The sequence below is a fragment of the Peromyscus californicus genome, unplaced genomic scaffold, assembly GCF_007827085.1.
Source record: "Peromyscus californicus insignis strain IS unplaced genomic scaffold, ASM782708v3 Scaffold_12__1_contigs__length_115047231, whole genome shotgun sequence".
Lineage (NCBI taxonomy): Eukaryota > Metazoa > Chordata > Mammalia > Rodentia > Cricetidae > Peromyscus > Peromyscus californicus.
This window is the reverse complement of record NW_026294413.1, coordinates 841,984-859,665: the sequence shown is the minus strand read 5'-3', so window position 1 is coordinate 859,665 and position 17,682 is coordinate 841,984. Positions and strand designations below refer to the sequence as shown.

Below are 17,682 nucleotides of genomic sequence, written 5' to 3'. Positions count from 1 at the left end.
GTTGGGATGGGGACATGCTAGGAAGTACATTAGCTCATTTTTTGTTATTGTGATAAACACCATGACCCATGGAAGAGTTTATTTTGATTTGAGGCTCCAAATGAACATTCCATAATGATAGGGTAGGCATGGCAGCAGGAAGCTGAGAGGCCACATCTTTTTTCCACATGCAGGAAGCAGAGAGAGTAAACAGGAAGTTGGGCAAGGCTCAAACACTCAAAGCCACCCTTAGTGACATACTTCCTCCAGCAAGGTAACACCTCCTAAAGGTTTGATAACTGCCCCCAAACAACCACCCCAATAGAGACTAATGGTTCAAATATCTGGACCTATGGTAAATATTTTTCTTCAAACCACCACAGGGAGATAGAGGAAACTTGACCAGTGAAATAAGGGTGAATATGGTTTTGTTTCACATAAGACATTTTTAGTAGTAAAGAAGATATAATTAAGAAAAAAATCCTTATCATCAACAATCACTACATGGTGAAATTCTCTAGTGTTACTTTCCTGAGTTTAAATTTTAGACACTCTTCCCTTGTGTTCTGAAATAACTAGAATGGATAGGTGAATACTGAGCTGCTGCAAATAACAAAATAACACAATGTTTCACTTTTATCCTAGCTTTTATACAAGCCTGAGTGCAGGGGCAAAGCCAATGTCACCTGACCCATGGATGCCTCAGCCCTTGTATGGTACAAAAACATGATAGCAAGTTATAAGAGTCCATGGAAGTTTTGATAGACTACTGTGGAATGATTTATTTTTTACTCCCAGAGACAAAACCTTTGATATAAGTGAATAAACCAGCATACTTTCTCCACTGAGAAAGAATGGCCAATTAATCAAGCTTTAAGTAAATTAATGTGTACTCAAAATTCTGTTGGCAAGCAGTATTGGGACTGCAATTAGAATTACTTGCTCCTTTCATGAAACAATTCCATATTTGAAGGTGAACTCCAGCCACAATTCTAGTTATAAAAAGGAATAGTGGAAGAATTGATTAAACTTGATCTTCAAAGCTCTCATAAAATAGTTTTTACAAGTTTAGGTAAAATTATAATTCATTATTTACTAATAAATGTATATGTAGCTCTAGATAAAAAGACGAGAAAGAAATTAATTGACACATTAGCCATACTTTTGTCTGAATTTAATTGGGGGAATTTTCTGCCTTGTCCTTTTGTATTTTTTTATTTATAGTGATCTTTTATTGCTTTAGTATTGTTTATATATTGAGTTATAATAATTTGTAAACTGAACTGTCATTTATATCTGCTGGGAGAGGGAAAATCAGTTTTCTTCAACGGAGTGACACTCAGTTTAACAACCATTCCAGAGCAGGCCTCTTGGTCACAAGTAGTTAAACAACAAATAATGAACTCCACAGTTTTTGTTATTTTCTTTTTTGTTTTTCTTTTGTTTTGTGTATACTTTTATTTGTTATATATTACAACTTGGTGTTTTGGGTGTTTGGGGGTAGGATCTGGTTTTATTTTGTTTTCCTAGTTTTGGGGACTTTGTTGTTTTATTGGAATTACATTTTTTGAAAGGAACTTAAAGTTTAAATTTGGATGGGTAGGGAGAGGGAGAGGATCTGGAAGGACTTGGGGGAAGGTAATAATATGATCAAAATGTATTTAAATTTGAAAGTTGTTTTAAATAACAAAAATATAATGAAAACAATAAAAATAATAACTTATGAAACTAAAAAACATTCAGTAATTTTAGAGCACATATGTTTGTGTGTATATTTGGTAGATCTTTTTAATTTTTTATTTGACAAGTAATGTTTTGTATAGTAATAGGAAGATTGTGTGTGTGTGTGTGTGTATGTGTGTGTGTGTGTGTGTGTGTGTGTGTGTGTGAGTATATAATGGATGGAACTCTTGGGGAATAACATAAAATTGTTGGTTACTGGTATAATCATTGATTTCAAACCACAAATGGGAAATCTAGATTAATATATATATTTAACATGTGAGTATATATGTGTGTATTTAACATGTGAGTATATAATAAATATTTTATATTAAATTAAATTAAATAATTAAATTAAATTAAACTTTTAAATCATGAAACACATTTTAGATGTATCAATATTCATAGACTAGACTACCAAATTTCTACCTTAAACCTCATAAATATGACTACCCTATCACTAAAGTGGTGATTTAGTAGAGGGATAGAGAATGTGCTTATTAGAGGATGTGAAAATGATTGATCTCAAAGGACAAAGTGATTTGGTGAAGTAGTTTTCACATGAGCAAGTGCATGTTCACATTTCTCCTGTTTGGGGCCTCTGGGTAAGGGGTTAAAGAGAGGGTAAACATAATTCTGCCCTATTAAACACTTACTGGATGAATTAAGGCACTCTATGCTCACTTGTCTCAGGGTTTCTCAATAGCAGAATGGTTAATATTTGGGCCTGGTAGTTACTATTAATGAACTGCCCTGTTTAATGTTGAATGCTGAGTGACATTCACCTATTGCATAGAAGTGGCATATCTCTCCTCTTTGCTGTATCCAACAGTGTCTACAGACGTTGACAAAGATTCCTAGGCAGTGAGGCTCATCTCTGATTCAGAAACATTGCTCTGCCTGCTTTTCATAAGAGAAACATTTTAGGGGAAAGATTATCATACAAAAGCCTGATGATTGTTTCTTGTACTATTTCTGAGATCCAATAAAGAAATAATAAATAGGACTAAAGATACAACAGACAGATTCCTACAGGTTAGAAATGATCAAGACTTTGTTTATTAAGAATGCATAAATAGCTATAACAAACATTATCAAGAGAAATTTGACAAGATGGACTATTAAACAATACTCTGTAATACTGGAGAGCTAAAAGGATGCTGTTTTTGCTGACTTCAACTTTCAGTGACATGTTTCCTTGTATGCATCTGTTAGTCTTTTACTTATGCCTGCATATGATTTCTACTCAATGCTAAATGCTCTTAGGGCACAGAATCAGTCTTCTTTCTTCAATTATTATATTTAAAATTTGAGAGCAAAATTCGTGGTTTTAGGCCTCTTTCTCCTGGACTCAGGTTATCCAAGTAGAAATAGCTTCATCTTTTCCACTCTCAGTGCCTGAAGTTCCCATGCAGGCTTTTACCTTCAGGGAAACTTTTTCAAGAGTTTGCAGTTTCTTGCTCTTGTTCCAACTCACAGTTTTTGTGTTTGGGTGTTCTGAAGAATTGCATTATTTCCCATAAGAATAGTAATGAAAGTATTTTAGATGTAACATATTATTTCAGTTTTATGCTGCTAAAAGCTAAAACATGAATATTGTATACTTTGTTATAATCTATCTTCATTATTATGCTATTTTAACAAGCAGTAATTATTTAAAACTTACATATAAAGTCACAGTTCTTTGAGTATGGTGGCCAAGCACTGGGAGGTTGAGTCATAAAAATTGTAAATTCAAAGTCATCCTACAAGGTCAACAACAATTGAAACAACAAAAATTCACCTTCCTAGAGAAAAATAATAAACTGAATTAGAAGATAAGAAACTTACAAGAGAATATGTTTAGAATGTTTATTAAATTATTCTTCCCATAAAGCAGTTGCTGTTTTGAGACGGAAAGAAGTGAATCTGCTAATTAAATTTCCCACTGGAGTTATTGCAGTGACTCATTGCTAACATGCTGTGGGTAAGCAGTACATTCTGGGACTCTTAGGCAATCAAATGTGCTTAACTGAAATAAAAGTAATCACGCTTCACCCAGCACCGTGCTTTGTATGATACAGAGTTATCACTGTGTGAAGCATGTGAGCATTTAGCCCTTGTTCTCCTTTAATACTTTCATTTCATTTTCTGAATTCTTTTCCAGGATGATGCCAGTGTCATTGTTTAGAGTCATTGGTCTATTCCTGTCAATAAGCATCAGGTGAAAGCAAGTCTTTTCACCCAGGAGCCAACATCATAATTTACTTCTGACTTGCTGTCACTTCAAAGAATATGTTACTCTTCAAACAATGACATAGGAGCTTAGGAGAAACTGTGTTTCCATGTAATTTGTTCTGTTTTGCTTTGTTTTTATTTTCTGATACTAAGTCCTGTGATTTTTAGAGGATGTGAATGAGGCACGTAGTACAGTTAATATCATAATATGGTGGGATCCTAACTAAGTTCCACTTGTATTTCCAGAAAAATGGTCATATACGTTCTATTATGAGGGACATGTGAGAACTTACGTTAAGGAGAGCAAGTCCCCCATCAGACACTGTGCCAACTCTGTCTGTCATCTGAAGTCCTGAAAGCAAGTTGACCACATCCTTAAATTTAAGATTATCAGGTTTCTGACATTTCCAAGATCACAATTCCTGGGTTTGAGATGTGATTGATGGCATTTTTAAAAGAACAAGAATAATAACAAAAGCCAGCCTTCATCTTGGAGTTGATGCTAAGGGTAATTTCTCAAAATTGGACATAAACTACACATGTATGTTATGAACGTAGTTATTGATATGATCACATCTTAAATACTATTTAGATACTAGACAAAATATGTGTAAGACTTTACCTTTATACTTTTAATTTGTGATTTAAAAAATAAATTCTTAAAATAGGGGCCAAAGAAATGGTTCAGCAGATAAGAGCATTTGCTCTTCCAGTGGGCCCAAGTTTAGGTCCTAGAACTGATGTCCTATGTCCCACAACCATCTGTACTCCAGTCTCTGGCTTCTGCAGATACCAGCACACATACTAATACCTAGCTGCTGCCATACACACCTATACAGAATTAAAAATAATAAAAATAAATCTTTTGAAATATTTAAATTTAAAGCCCAAAAGATAGACCCTAAAATATAGCATAAGATGTGGTGGTATTTTACTTGTACTGACATGTGATTTTAATTGTATGTTAATAAATAAAGTTGCCTGGGGGTCAGAGCTATTAGAGCCATAGCAAGAGCGTGGTGGTGGTGGCGCACGCCTTTAATCCTAGCACTTGGTAGACAGAGCTAGGTAGATCTCTGTGTGTTCAAGGATACAGCCAACATTGGAGACACACGCCTTTAATCTCAATACCATAGAGGGCCTGGAGGGCTGTACATACAGGCAGTGACGAAGCAGTCATGTGTTTGGGTTTACAACCAATAAGAAGACAGAACAGACAGTCTATATAAAGATGAACAGACAGGAAGTAGGCCCCTTTCGGAGAGCTCTCTTGGCTGAAGCAGGAAGGGTAAGTCTCTTAGCTCTGACCTCTTGGTTTTCTTCTCTGAATCGGCTCTGTGTTTCTTATTTAATAAGACAGTTGATTACATCTACAATAAGATTCTTAGAACATGCTGCTTTATGATGTCTCATCTGTTAAAAAATATATGCTTGCTAGTCACCTCTGAGGTGGAAAGTCCATGCTTGCTCTGAATCTGGTTATTTGAGCACTACAGAGATGTATATTAAGGGGTGATACATTCATTCACACTTTTTACCTTTTTTGTGTCAAAAATCACAAATTGAAAGTGACCCAGGCCTGAGTTCACTCCACTCCTTTTGCACAAATCAATTGATCTGAAAGAAACACTCTCCACGGAAGCATCTGTCTACCGTTTCCGTTGCTGCGGCCTCTTCCACTAGGCAACAGCATTTGTTCCTTGTGTCCTTCCTTTGGTATTCACCCTACAGACTTGTAGTTATGCTAAACTACACTTGTGTGTGCTGAATCACTGGTGTCAAAGAGAAGTCAGGAATTACAAACAACTCCTGTGTGTTGACACCTAAAACCTTAACCCTGAAAAGAGTCATTCTCCAAAGGTCTGTACCAACTAAGAAGAGTATGCTGAGCCTGAGCATTGATATAGACCAGACACTGTACATGACAATGATTTGCCTGCTTTGATTTATGCCTTTCATAATAAATGGCTGAGGCATGTTTTTTGTTGTTGTTGTTGTTTTTGTTTTTTTTGTTTTGTTTTGTTTTTGTCTTAATTGTGCAATTTTCATTCTGATGAGTTTGGTAATCAGCAAAGGGTTCTCTGCAATCTGAAACCCTCCAGCCTGTCCATTCTTTAGTATGTGTAACTTGTCAGATATCACACATGGGCAAACTATGTTTGTTCTAGAAATTAACAAAACTGAGGAACATCTCATGGCATTGTGACTAGGATCATATACATGTCATTTGGTTACACATCACCACCTGTGGGACATCCTCCTCCACCCGGCATTGGCATTCATCCATCTTTTACATAAACAACCCTTAAATTCTAGCTGTCTTCCACATAGCCAGACTATTGTGAAAAGGCTCTTCTCTACCACTGCCTTGCATCTCGACTGACAAAGTGGCATCTGTCCTATGGAGAGCAGAGCACTGCTTCTGGGCAATAAGAGTTCTAATTTTAATTTTATGGGTTACATCATCGTGAGCTATACTTCCTGATTAAATATTTCCTGACTTAATCATTCCCTAACATTTTAACCTTGCATTTGCAAATTTCGAGGTACCTTTGTATGAGTGAGATATTTCTATCCAATAGCTAAGGTTTGTATTAGAAAGAAAATGAGGCTTGAATAATATTTTATTTTAGTTTTAGAAACTATGTAAGGTTGAAATAATGAGATAAAATCCTTTGGAGGGCTAGATGATACTCCTGTGATGTTTTTCTTGATGCCTTGGAAAACCATTAGACATGAGTAAGGCTTGTTACTCCTTTTCCACTTTTCAATTTTAGAGACTGTAGGGAAGACAGAGAATATCCTATTAGTACAACATTTATTCAGATATCTAATTTCTTCACACGATTCCATGGCAACTTCATTTATCTTGTTCTAAGAATGAATGTCCAAATAGAAGGACTGGCATTATTTGTACTTTAAAATCAGGAGTGATTTTCCTTGTGTAAAAATTGATGTCAATGTGGGTGGTATTCAAATAGTATTTTTTTCTTCTTCTTCTTGTTTTGAAATGGAAGGCAAAGGTACTGTTTCATCTTCAAATCTCTGAGGCAGGACTATTTCATTCTCCCAGAAAAAAAAATTGTACTTAGATGAAACAGTACAGAATATTATAGTTCTCAAATGCTTAATTTCTTCCCATAGAAATTTCAGGGGAACTTAGGATGCATTTGGCAGGCACTTTTTTTCTAGTGCAATCAGGTTGCTATGGTAAACCTATTATTTTAGGCAAAGCAGGACTGTGTTAGTAAACTGCTAATCTCTTTTCTGTTTTATGTGAGTCTCTAATTACTCTCCAACCATTGAACATGTACTGCAAGCACAGTTTACACAATTTTATAAAAGGAGAAAAAATAAGGTCATAGACAGTGTGCCTGCTGTGACCATCGTGGCAGGTGCAGTCGGTATAAAGGGGTTCTTCTTAAATAATCTCATTCTAGAGCAGGAAAGTACACATTTTGGTTGGTTCAATTGAAGAATTAAGTGAGAAAGGAAGTGAACAAATTTTATTCAAGTAATTGAAATATATGCCCCCAAATGTTTTATTATTAAAGATATATGCAATGATAATGATATTGTAATATAATGATAATGTGTGATGTTTGTGTAACATCTGTTGGACACGGATACTTGGAAATGCCCTTTGTTTCCATTATACCTTTTAGCTTTTACAATATTTCTGGGCAATGTGCATTAGTATTATCCCCATTATGGAAATGATGATGAATGAGGTTTACCTTATTCTTCTATACAACTATATTTCCTGGCAGATATGTCAAGATCAAAATTCAGCCCTACTTAAAGTTAAGAGTGTGACTGTTCTTTCAGAGGACCTAAGTTCCAGTTCCCATGTTGGTGGACTCACAAGTGCCTGTAAACTCCTGCTGTAGGGGACACTGTAAAGCTCAACACTGTAGAGCTCAACCCTGCATTACCAGAATCTTTTGCTATCTCTGTAGATTATGCTTATTCATATATTTTTACCTTTATTCTCTGGTTATTAATGGCACTTAAACATACTTCTTAATATTGTGTCTTCAATAGCCAGGATGATAATTAGTATTTCTACTGTATGTTGACTGAACAACAGAGCTGTGTAGCTGAAATTTTTCTAGTTCTGCCCGTCTCTCATGGCCCCATGGTCAGGACAAATCTTTCTCATCTGCCAGTCCCACAACTGCTGGGACCCAAGTAAACACACCGAGGTTTATATTAATTAAAACTGCTCAGCTGTTAGCTCAGTCCTACAACTGACTAGCTCCTACACTTAAACTCAGCCCATTTCTGTTAATCTGTATGTCGCCACATTTTTTGTGGCTTTACCTCTGTGCCATTACATGCTGCTGCCTGGATGGTGGGCTGGTGTCTGCTCATTCAGCCTTCCTCTTCCCAGAATTCTCCTTCTCTGCTTATCCCACCTATACTTCCTGCCTGGCTACCGGCCAATCAACATTTTATTTATTAACCAATCAGAGCAACACATTCACCGCATACAGAGCGATATCCACAGCACTTCTCCTTTTCTTTTCTTTTTTTCAAAAAGGAAGGTTTTAACTTTAATATAGTAAAACTCATATAGCAAGCAGTTATCAAGCAAGAATTACAGTTACAATACCTAGTCTATTTGTATTTGTCAAAATTCAAGAAAATATTCTATCTATCCTGTATTTGTGAGTCTAAGGTTTTATATCTATCTTATCTCTTATCATAAAGGAAAACTTTCAGCTACAGAGCTGATTACATACATACTGATATTCAAGAGTATTGAGTCTTGTTGAGCCTACTGTTGAATAAGAATATGCATGTCATAGTGTTTTAAGGAAGTTACTATTCAACACACAAACATCGCCATGTGAAAAGTGGAGTAGATGTTGTGTTGGGGTTTGGATGCACAGGTGTGTGGGTGCAGGGGACAATTGCTGGACAAGAGCAAGGAAGGAAACAGAGAATAAAAGGGAGTCACAGAGAAGGAAGAAAAGATGAGGGACATATAGCCCAAGAAACAAAAATTGCCATCATAATTTCATATAGCCTAATGCAAGTTTTAGACTATTAACTTCTACCAGAGATGAACTTTTCAAGAACAATATTTCCAGACAGCCCTTTATTCTCCATTTTAATCAGCGTGACTTGTATCTGTTGTGAATGTTCCTTTTTGTTAACCAGTCATCATTTATATTTGGTCATATATATATATATATATATATATATATATATATATATATATATATATATATTCACGAAATCATGTATTATATATATGTGCACACACATATATAAATATATGTACATTTATAGAATTAATATACTTAATGTTTACCTAGAAGGGTGTTTATTTAGTGTGTGCTTTGGCAACTTATTTGCTTATGCTATGTTTTGCTTTACATAAATTAAGTAGTGACTTTTTGTTTGTTTGTTTGTTTGTTTGGTTGGTTGGTTTTTTTTTTGGTTTTTCGAGACAGGGTTTCTCTGTGTAGCTTTGCGCCTTTCCTGAAACTCACTTGGTAGCCCAGGCTGGCCTCGAACTCACAGAGATCCGCCTGGCTCTGCCTCCCGAGTGCTGGGATTAAAGGCGTGCGCCACCACACAGAATTTCTCTGCATAGCCTTAGCTGTCCTGGAACTCTCTTTGTAGACCAGGATGGCCTTGAACTCATAGGGATCCACTTGCCTCTGCCTCCCAAGCACTGGGATGAAAGGTGTGCACCACGACTGCCTTGCTTTTAAAAAAAATCAAATTTATCAATACTTTACATTTCTGTTTTGGGCATCATGTTTGGAAGAGCCTTTTCCATCTAATATTTAGGCAAACTCCATCATATTCTTCTTTCAATATTTTGTGATTCAAACTTTTAAATTTAAATGCTGAATCTACTGGATTAATTGATTTAGTTAAAGGATGTTCAATAAAGATAATCAGGCAACAATACACAGCACCAGAAAAGCTAAGTAACAAGGAGGACTCTAAGAAGGATGCATGGATTTCCCTGGGAAGGGTAAATAGATGATATCTACTGGGTAAACTTGAGGGGGAATAGAGGAGAGTGGATGGAGGGATGGGAACATAAAGGGAACAGAGTGGGAGAGTAATAAGAGAGATGACATGAGAGAGGGGACCATTTGGGGGTTAGGGAGAAACCTGGTACCAGATAAATTTAGTGGAAAGGGTGCTTGAACAGGTCTTCTTCTGTAATCAGATTGGTGACTACTCTAATTGTCATCAGAGAGTCTTCATCCAGTAACTGATGGAATCAGGTGCAGATATCCACGACCAAGCACTGGGCTGAGCTCTGGGAGTCCTGTTGAAGAGAGGGAGAAGGGATTGTAAGAGAAAGAGGGGTCACGATCATGATGGGGGAACCCACAGAGAAAGCTGATCTGAGCTAGTGGGAGCTCATGGACTCTGGAGCAACAGCTAGGGAGCCTGCATGCCACCAACCTAGGCCACAGCTAGGGAGCCTGCATGCCACCAACCTAGGCCCTCTGCATGTGAATGACAGTTGTGTAGCTTGATCTGCTTGTGGAGCCCCTAGCAGTGGGATCAGGACCTGTCCCTCATCTATGAGTTGGCCTTTTGTAACCTATTCCCCATACTGGGATGCCTCCCCTAGCCTTGATGCAGGGGGAGGAGCTTGGTCTTACCTCAACTTTATATGCCATGCTTTGTTGACTCCCATGGAGTCCTGCCCCTTTCTGAATGGAGGAGGAGTGGATGGAGGTGGGTAAATGAGACATAGAAGGAGGGAAAGGGAAGAGAGGGAGAAGGAAAACTGTGGTTAGTATGTAAAATAAATAAAAAATGATAAATTTAAAAAAGAAACAATGTTTTTTTTAATGACTCATGTTATATCAAACTTACTTTTAAATAACCTACTAAGGGCTAGAGAAATGGATCTATGGTTAATGGTTAATATCACTTGTTATTCATACAGAGGATCTGTGTTTGGTTCTGAGCTCCTGCATGGCAGATCACAACCATCTATATATCTAGCTCCAGAAGATCTGATGGCCTTTTCTGGCATCCATAGGCACCAAGTCCACATGTTTTAAACATACATACATGCAGGCAAACAGTCATATGCATAAAATAAAAGTGTTTTGAATTTTAAAATGACATCTTAAGGCCATTATATATATGATATTTACTTAAGGCATTGTGAATTATTATAATTATATACTTAGGTCTAGAAATAAATAGTGCCTCCATGCTAGTGAGTCTCTTCCCTCTGCTCCCTAGGAGCATACTTCTTCCCCTGTGAAAATGATATTCTTTCCTTCACAGTAATCACATGTGTGGTTTCCTTCAAGTTTTCCTCCTAAGTCTATGTTCTTAAGTACTGCAGTGTTCAGACTTGTTGGTTTGGAAAAGATAACGTCAAACTGTATGTGTGATTTTACAGGCGACTTCTTGCTTTGAAGGTTTTTATGGTACTGTATCCTAGAAAGACAGCTTAGCATTTATGATGCCTGCTGGTGGCCATGTCAGAGGAGCAGCAGATGGCAATGAAAGTTGGAGGTGTCAGCCCACCAGAAGGAAAATTCCTGATGGGTGATTCTCAGACAGGCAAGGTCCTGAGACCACAGACTCCAGAATGTCCTTTGCTTCTGCTGTGCCTTCACATGTTTGCTGCTACCATCTTTCTCTGGTATTTGGCATGGTGTGAATGGGTGTGGGAAGACCCCTACTGCCTATAATTGTTGCTAATGTTTTCCTGCCTGGCCCACAGTCAGGACAAACTCTCTCACCTGCCAGTCCCACAGCCACTCAGACCCGACCAAGTAAACACAGAGACTTGTATTGGTTACAAACTGTATGGCTGTGGCAGGCTTCTTGCTAACTGTTCTTACAGCTTAAATTAATCCATTTCTATTAATCTATACCTTGCCACGTGGCTTGTGGCTTACCGGTACTTTACATCTTCCTTGTCCTGATGGCGGCTGGCAGTGTCTCCCTCACCCAGCTTCCTGTTCTCTCAATTCTCCTCTCTGTTAGTCCCGCCTATACTTCCTGCCTGGCCACTGACCAATCAGTGATTTATTCATTGACCAATCAGCAACACATTTGACATACAGACCATCCCACAGCATATAATGTAGTGTGTTTATCTCATGGAAATATCCTGTTCTACTGAACATTTTTGCCCGTGGATTATTATGAAGATGATTTCCTCCTTAGCTGTACTGGTTAACTGAAGCAATGATTTTATACAATAATATTGTTAGTTTAAACAGGATTTTGGTGATTGAGTGTTTTTAATAAACATAGTAATGGATTATGATAGAGGTTAGTTTAATGGAAAAATTAGCATAGGTAAAGGTAGAATAAAATGTTGCCCCTGTCTGAAAAAGTAGAGACTAAATATAAAAAAGAAGTGTCACACAGATAGAACACATGAGTTTCTATTGAGGAGCCATATAATCTGTGGCTTAGGTTAATGATTAAGAAAAACAATTGAGTTCCAGTAGCCTAGCTAGCTTAAACAGGTTTTGGAGTGCATCATAGCTAAAACAAAGCCCTAAAATAACTACAGGTTAGATCAGATATTTTGATAATAGCTTTGAGATGAAAAACCCTAAAAAATGATCTAAAGTTCACAAGAATGCACAGTTGAGTTATAAATTAATTAGGGTATGGTAAAAAATACAAAGCAGCCCAATTGTCACTAGTTAACATACTTTCCTTAGTAGAATTGGCTAGTGATCAAAGAAAATTATTAATTCCTTGTACCCATTTCTGCCCTCAATCTCCTGATATGTAATACTATTGATGAGTGAGTAAGCACACTAAAGATTTAAAGTAAAGCCCACTGATTGTTTTTCCTGTATAGAAGTTTAGGTTTGTGAACCCAGCCTTTAATGGCTGAGTCATCTCTCCAGCTCAAGTTTTGCTTTGTGATTCCTTTAAGATTCCTTATAAGATTACCTTTCAAGATAAGTAATAAAGTGATTGATTCTTTATTTGTAATGGCAGTACGCAGCCTGCCAGCAAAAGAACTGACTGAGAAAAACAACTTGCTTGCTTACACTCTGTTAATCTATAACAAGTTGCTTGGGTTGGAATGTATGTGGACTCTTGGGGATAATTTGTTTTTCAGCTGTAATATGTAAAATGTTTAATCATATAAGGGATAAGGATAGCATGCTGTTTTTTTTTTTACTTGTATTCATTGTAATCATTCACTTGAAAAATAGAATGTAACCACATATTGTAATTTTTATATTGCTTGAAAGATTTTGCTGGGTATATAAGCTGAAAGGGAAAACAGACAGAGAAGAAAGAAACTAACAAGAATGAGAGAATAAGAAAGAATAAAGATAGAAGTAGAAAAAAATACTAAGAATAAAGAGAGAGTTAAAATGAAAACATCAAGAAAGACAGAAGGGACATTTTTGGATAGAGATAAGAAACGAGAATTGATTTTCACTGACCATATATCACAAAATAGAATGCATTAGCACTATAAATATATGCTATCATTCTCCTTTTCTAGTAATTTGTGAAACCACATTCATATCTTCAAAAATTTAGAACAATGCATAAAATTATATAATTTCTTAAATAAAAGAAGTAGATTAAATTCAACTTCTTTTTCAATTAAGACAATGAATTGACATATCATTGTCTTTCTACTTCAGTAGCTGAGATCTTTTCTAACTCCCAACAGCATCAAAAACTCACTGGTAGTTTGAACTGGGAAGATCCTCACTGTTTTGATAGGATTTAGGCACTAATTATCTAGTAAAAAATTCTACTTGGTGCTTTAGTAGTGAAGTGATAATAGATGAGAGACAAGGAGCAATTCTGCCGTGTAATCAAGCATGAGCAAAAAGATGGTTTTGGCCGGGCAGTGGTGGTGCACGCCTTTAATCCCACCACTTGGGTGGGAAGCAGAGGCAGGAGGATCTCTGTGGGTTCAAGGCCAGCCTGGGCTACAGAGTGAGTTCCAGGAAAGGCACAAAGCTACACAGAAAAACCCTGTCTCAGAAAAAAAAAAAAAAAAAAAAAAGGAAAGATGGTTTCATAGAGCTCAGATTTCCACTGACTTCTTGCCATTGGTGGAATTCTACAGAGGTGATGGCAGAAAGTACAAGAGTAGGAAAAAGTAAGGTACACTAGTGGTCTCTGTGTCTTCAGGGCACAGCCTCCATTGACCATGTGCTTCATTAATGGGACAAAAGATATTTTATAAAGAGTTCTGGGTCAGAATTTACTTGAATCATCAGTCTCTGCAACAACCTGGGAAGGCCGTAACAGCCAGGATAGAAGTTGCTGGTGCTGTGATCTGTGCTGAGCTCTGTTTCTTCTAGGAGCCTAAACCTTTGCTTTCATCCTTCAGAATCAGAACTCTAGCCAGAGGTTTTCTGCATTTCCATTCTCCATTCTGGCCACAAGGGCCAAGAGGAAGGACTGTCATTCAGGAAGAGACCCTTCTCTGTTGCTGAAGTTGGAGCTATCCTCAAGCAGAAAGAGTTGTTTGAAAGCCAGAAAAAACACTGTATTGAAAGTACCTCATTATTCAGAGTATTCTAAGGGGACACTGGTCCCATCCTTCCTGCCAGAGAGACTGAATCACTGCATTAGATCATCTGTAATTTCAGCTCTGAGACTTTATGACTCTAAATACTATTTTTCTTCCCTCCATCATCACCAATGCCAAATTTCTTTAACAAGATACAAGTGCAGTAACAGCATTTGCAGGGCCAGTGCTGAAGCATCATAGGATCATGTCAGTGGGAGTGTAATTATGATGGTTGGACTAATGACTGGGAGTAACAGATGTCTTGAAGCACTGTCACTCAGATGAATTTCTGGCAAATTGTTTCAATTTTTCAGACAAAAGGAAATTTCTTCCCATGTGGTCTCATGATGCTATATTAAGATATAATATAACTTAATAGACAGGTGAAAAAGCTTTAAGGTTAGTGAGAATGGATGTAAATTTGATTCTAATCTTAACTAGTTGGTTCACCATGAACAACTACTTAACTTCAATGATTTTTCTTGTCTTGTCAGAAAGGTATAATGTACTAGTAAATGCGTGGTACTATTAAAAAAACGGAGGAGGGGGACAATACAAAGAATAGGTGTTTGGCATCTAGGTACAACTGAAAAAACAATTATAGCAAATATCATCTCACTAGCTGAGGTCTTCCGTAAACATGAACCAAACTCATTCTGTAAAATGTTTGTGCTTTGAGGTTTTAGGCTAAATACAATACAACTTTGGAGGTAATGGGTTTTAATGTTTGTTCCATATTAAAAGAATTTTATGAACTAGGGAATTGGCCATAAATAATCACTAAGTTACCAAATGAAAATATAAACATGATTTTTTTTTCTCATGAGAAGCTCCACATCCAATTAAAAGATTTTTTTTTTTTTTTTTTTGGTTTTTCGAGACAGGGTTTCTCTGTGTAGCTTTGAGCCTTTCCTGGAACTCACTTTGGAGACCAGGCTGGCCTCGAACTCACAGAGTTCCGCCTGGCTCTGCCTCTCGAATGCTGGGATTAAAGGCGTGCGCCACCACCGCCCGGCAAAAGAATTTTTAAATAACCAAATTATGTTAAATTAAGTGAAATATATACTGATGATATATGAATATTTTATGTATATTATATATACTTTGTTGCAATCATTTTTAATCATTTTAATTTGAAGTACATTCAAACTCAATTAAGTATTAAATAGTTTCATCATGGAATTATCCCTCACGGTTAACTGAAACAAAAGTAGCCTAACAAGTGTGGCCAACTTCTGAGCCAGCCACTGTCCTTTGCACTCCCAGGTTTCGTAGCATTTGTGTTTGACCTTCAGCGTGTTGTAGAGAAGGTGGAAAAAGCATTGATTGGATACTTCAGGAGATTTGAGTTTTGAACATGCTTGATTCTCTGAAGGCCCTTCTGAGACTGACACTCCTAACCCTGCTCTCTTTGGATACCTTGTAGGCAAATGTGAATGTGGCAGATGCACTTGTTACCCTCCAGGGGACAGCAGGGTGTATGGAAAGACCTGCGAGTGTGATGACCGCCGCTGTGAAGACCTGGAGGGTGTGGTCTGCGGAGGTGGTAACCAATCTGTCAGCCTTATATCTTCTGCATGCAGATTATTTTGCCTGCCCTTTTTCATTGTTTATCTCATTTAAAATTTCTGTTCAAAAGAAGTTAAGAAATATACCATTACACCTTAAAGCAATATAGCTTTATTGCCACTTTTATAAGCAAGAAATCTTGGGGATATGCGAAAAGACTGTCTAATTTAAATCAATTTCTAAGTTCTATGCTAGTTGGTGGTAATTAAAATGTTTCCATGCAATCTGACATTTGGTCATATTTCTATTATTTCATTCAGAAATACTGATGGAAGAAAGTGTCACCCAGAAACTTCGGGAAGAAACTGTAAAATTATAGTCCAAGTTGACTACAGAATTAGAAGAGATAGAAACTCAGTATTTCTGCCTTGCTTTTGGATCCCAAAAGCCACCCCCCAGAAAAATAATCAATTATCCAGATAAAGAATAAGGCAACACAGGGTAATCTGCAAAGTAAAATGAGTAGATGAAAGTCTGAGAGATGGAATGCTGACATGAGCATTATGCAGGAGAAGGAATATGTATCTGAATTATTCTAGTTCTCTCAATCTTGAAATACTTTATATTAACAAGACTGATGTTGCTTGTATCTTCTGACCTTCATTTGGTAGCTCTCTTCTCAGACTGTCTATCATTATAAGTTCGTATTTACCTTCTTATGTACGTTGCTCTGTAGTATACTCTGAGTCACTTATAATTTGAACCATGGAGGAAAGTTCTTTGAAGTAACCACAGTTTCTGGTGGTTTCTTGTGCTGTAATCATGGAAGCTACCCTAAAACAGAATTTCTGCTTTCTTCGTTTTTTTTTTTTTTTTTTCTTTTTTTTTGGTTTTCGAGACAGGGTTTCTCTGTGTAGCTTTGCGCCTTTCCTGGAACTCACTTGGTAGCCCAGGCTGGCCTCGAACTCACAGAGATCCGCCGGCCTCTGCCTCCCGAGTGCTGGGATTAAAGGCATGCGCCACCACCGCCCGGCTGCTTTCTTCGTTTTAATGGTGGGAATTGGAGGGAGGTTGACGGTTAGCATCCAATAACTTACAAGTGACAGACCGGGACTTGAGCCTCCACACTCAGTTCACAGATCTTTCCTTACACTGTGGAGCTCCTCGAGTGGCATCAAATTGTTTCCGTATTGCCTATTGCTTTTAGGCTGGGTTAATATTAGTTCATTAATATTAGTTGCTAGTTGCCAGAGTTATCCAAGGAGATTATTGTTATTGTGTTACCATTTAATTCTGATAACAGTATATAGATGATGCTTAGTGGGGATCTGGAAAGTCCAATATGTACCTTTCTATTTTTATTGCTCAGTTAGAGATGGTGTCTGCAGAGAGGGATCTTCTCATAGTGGCCTGGTATTGTTTGCTGTTCTTTTCCTCTCTGGCATCCAGTGTTTATCTAACATGAGCTTCCTTGCCCAGCATAATTGGGTGTCTTATTTGAAGTGTTTAATTTGGTAGAAATCTATTAAATCTCTATGGATATTAAATTGTATATTTTCCTCCATAAACATCTTTATCAAAAATGAAAATAGACTGTTTACCTGTGAGATATCTCATGGAAGGATTTTGCTTGAAAGGTTCTCAGAATTAGATGTGAACACCCTTTTATATTGTCTGTCTGCATGAAGCTGACTTTGTCCCTGAGAGAACAGACTTCCATAACCCAAATTAGTAAA

The 17,682-nt window shown here is 37.1% G+C and overlaps 1 protein-coding gene across 1 annotated transcript in view; it reads left to right on the top strand.

Moving 5' to 3' along the window:
- Positions 1-17,682, top strand: part of Itgbl1 (integrin subunit beta like 1) — a 242,771-nt gene that overhangs the window by 193,382 nt on the left and 31,707 nt on the right. The window contains exon 8 of the mRNA XM_052732361.1: positions 15,864-15,980. Coding sequence (XP_052588321.1) covers positions 15,864-15,980 — 117 coding nt within the window. The remainder of the gene's footprint in view (positions 1-15,863; positions 15,981-17,682) is intronic.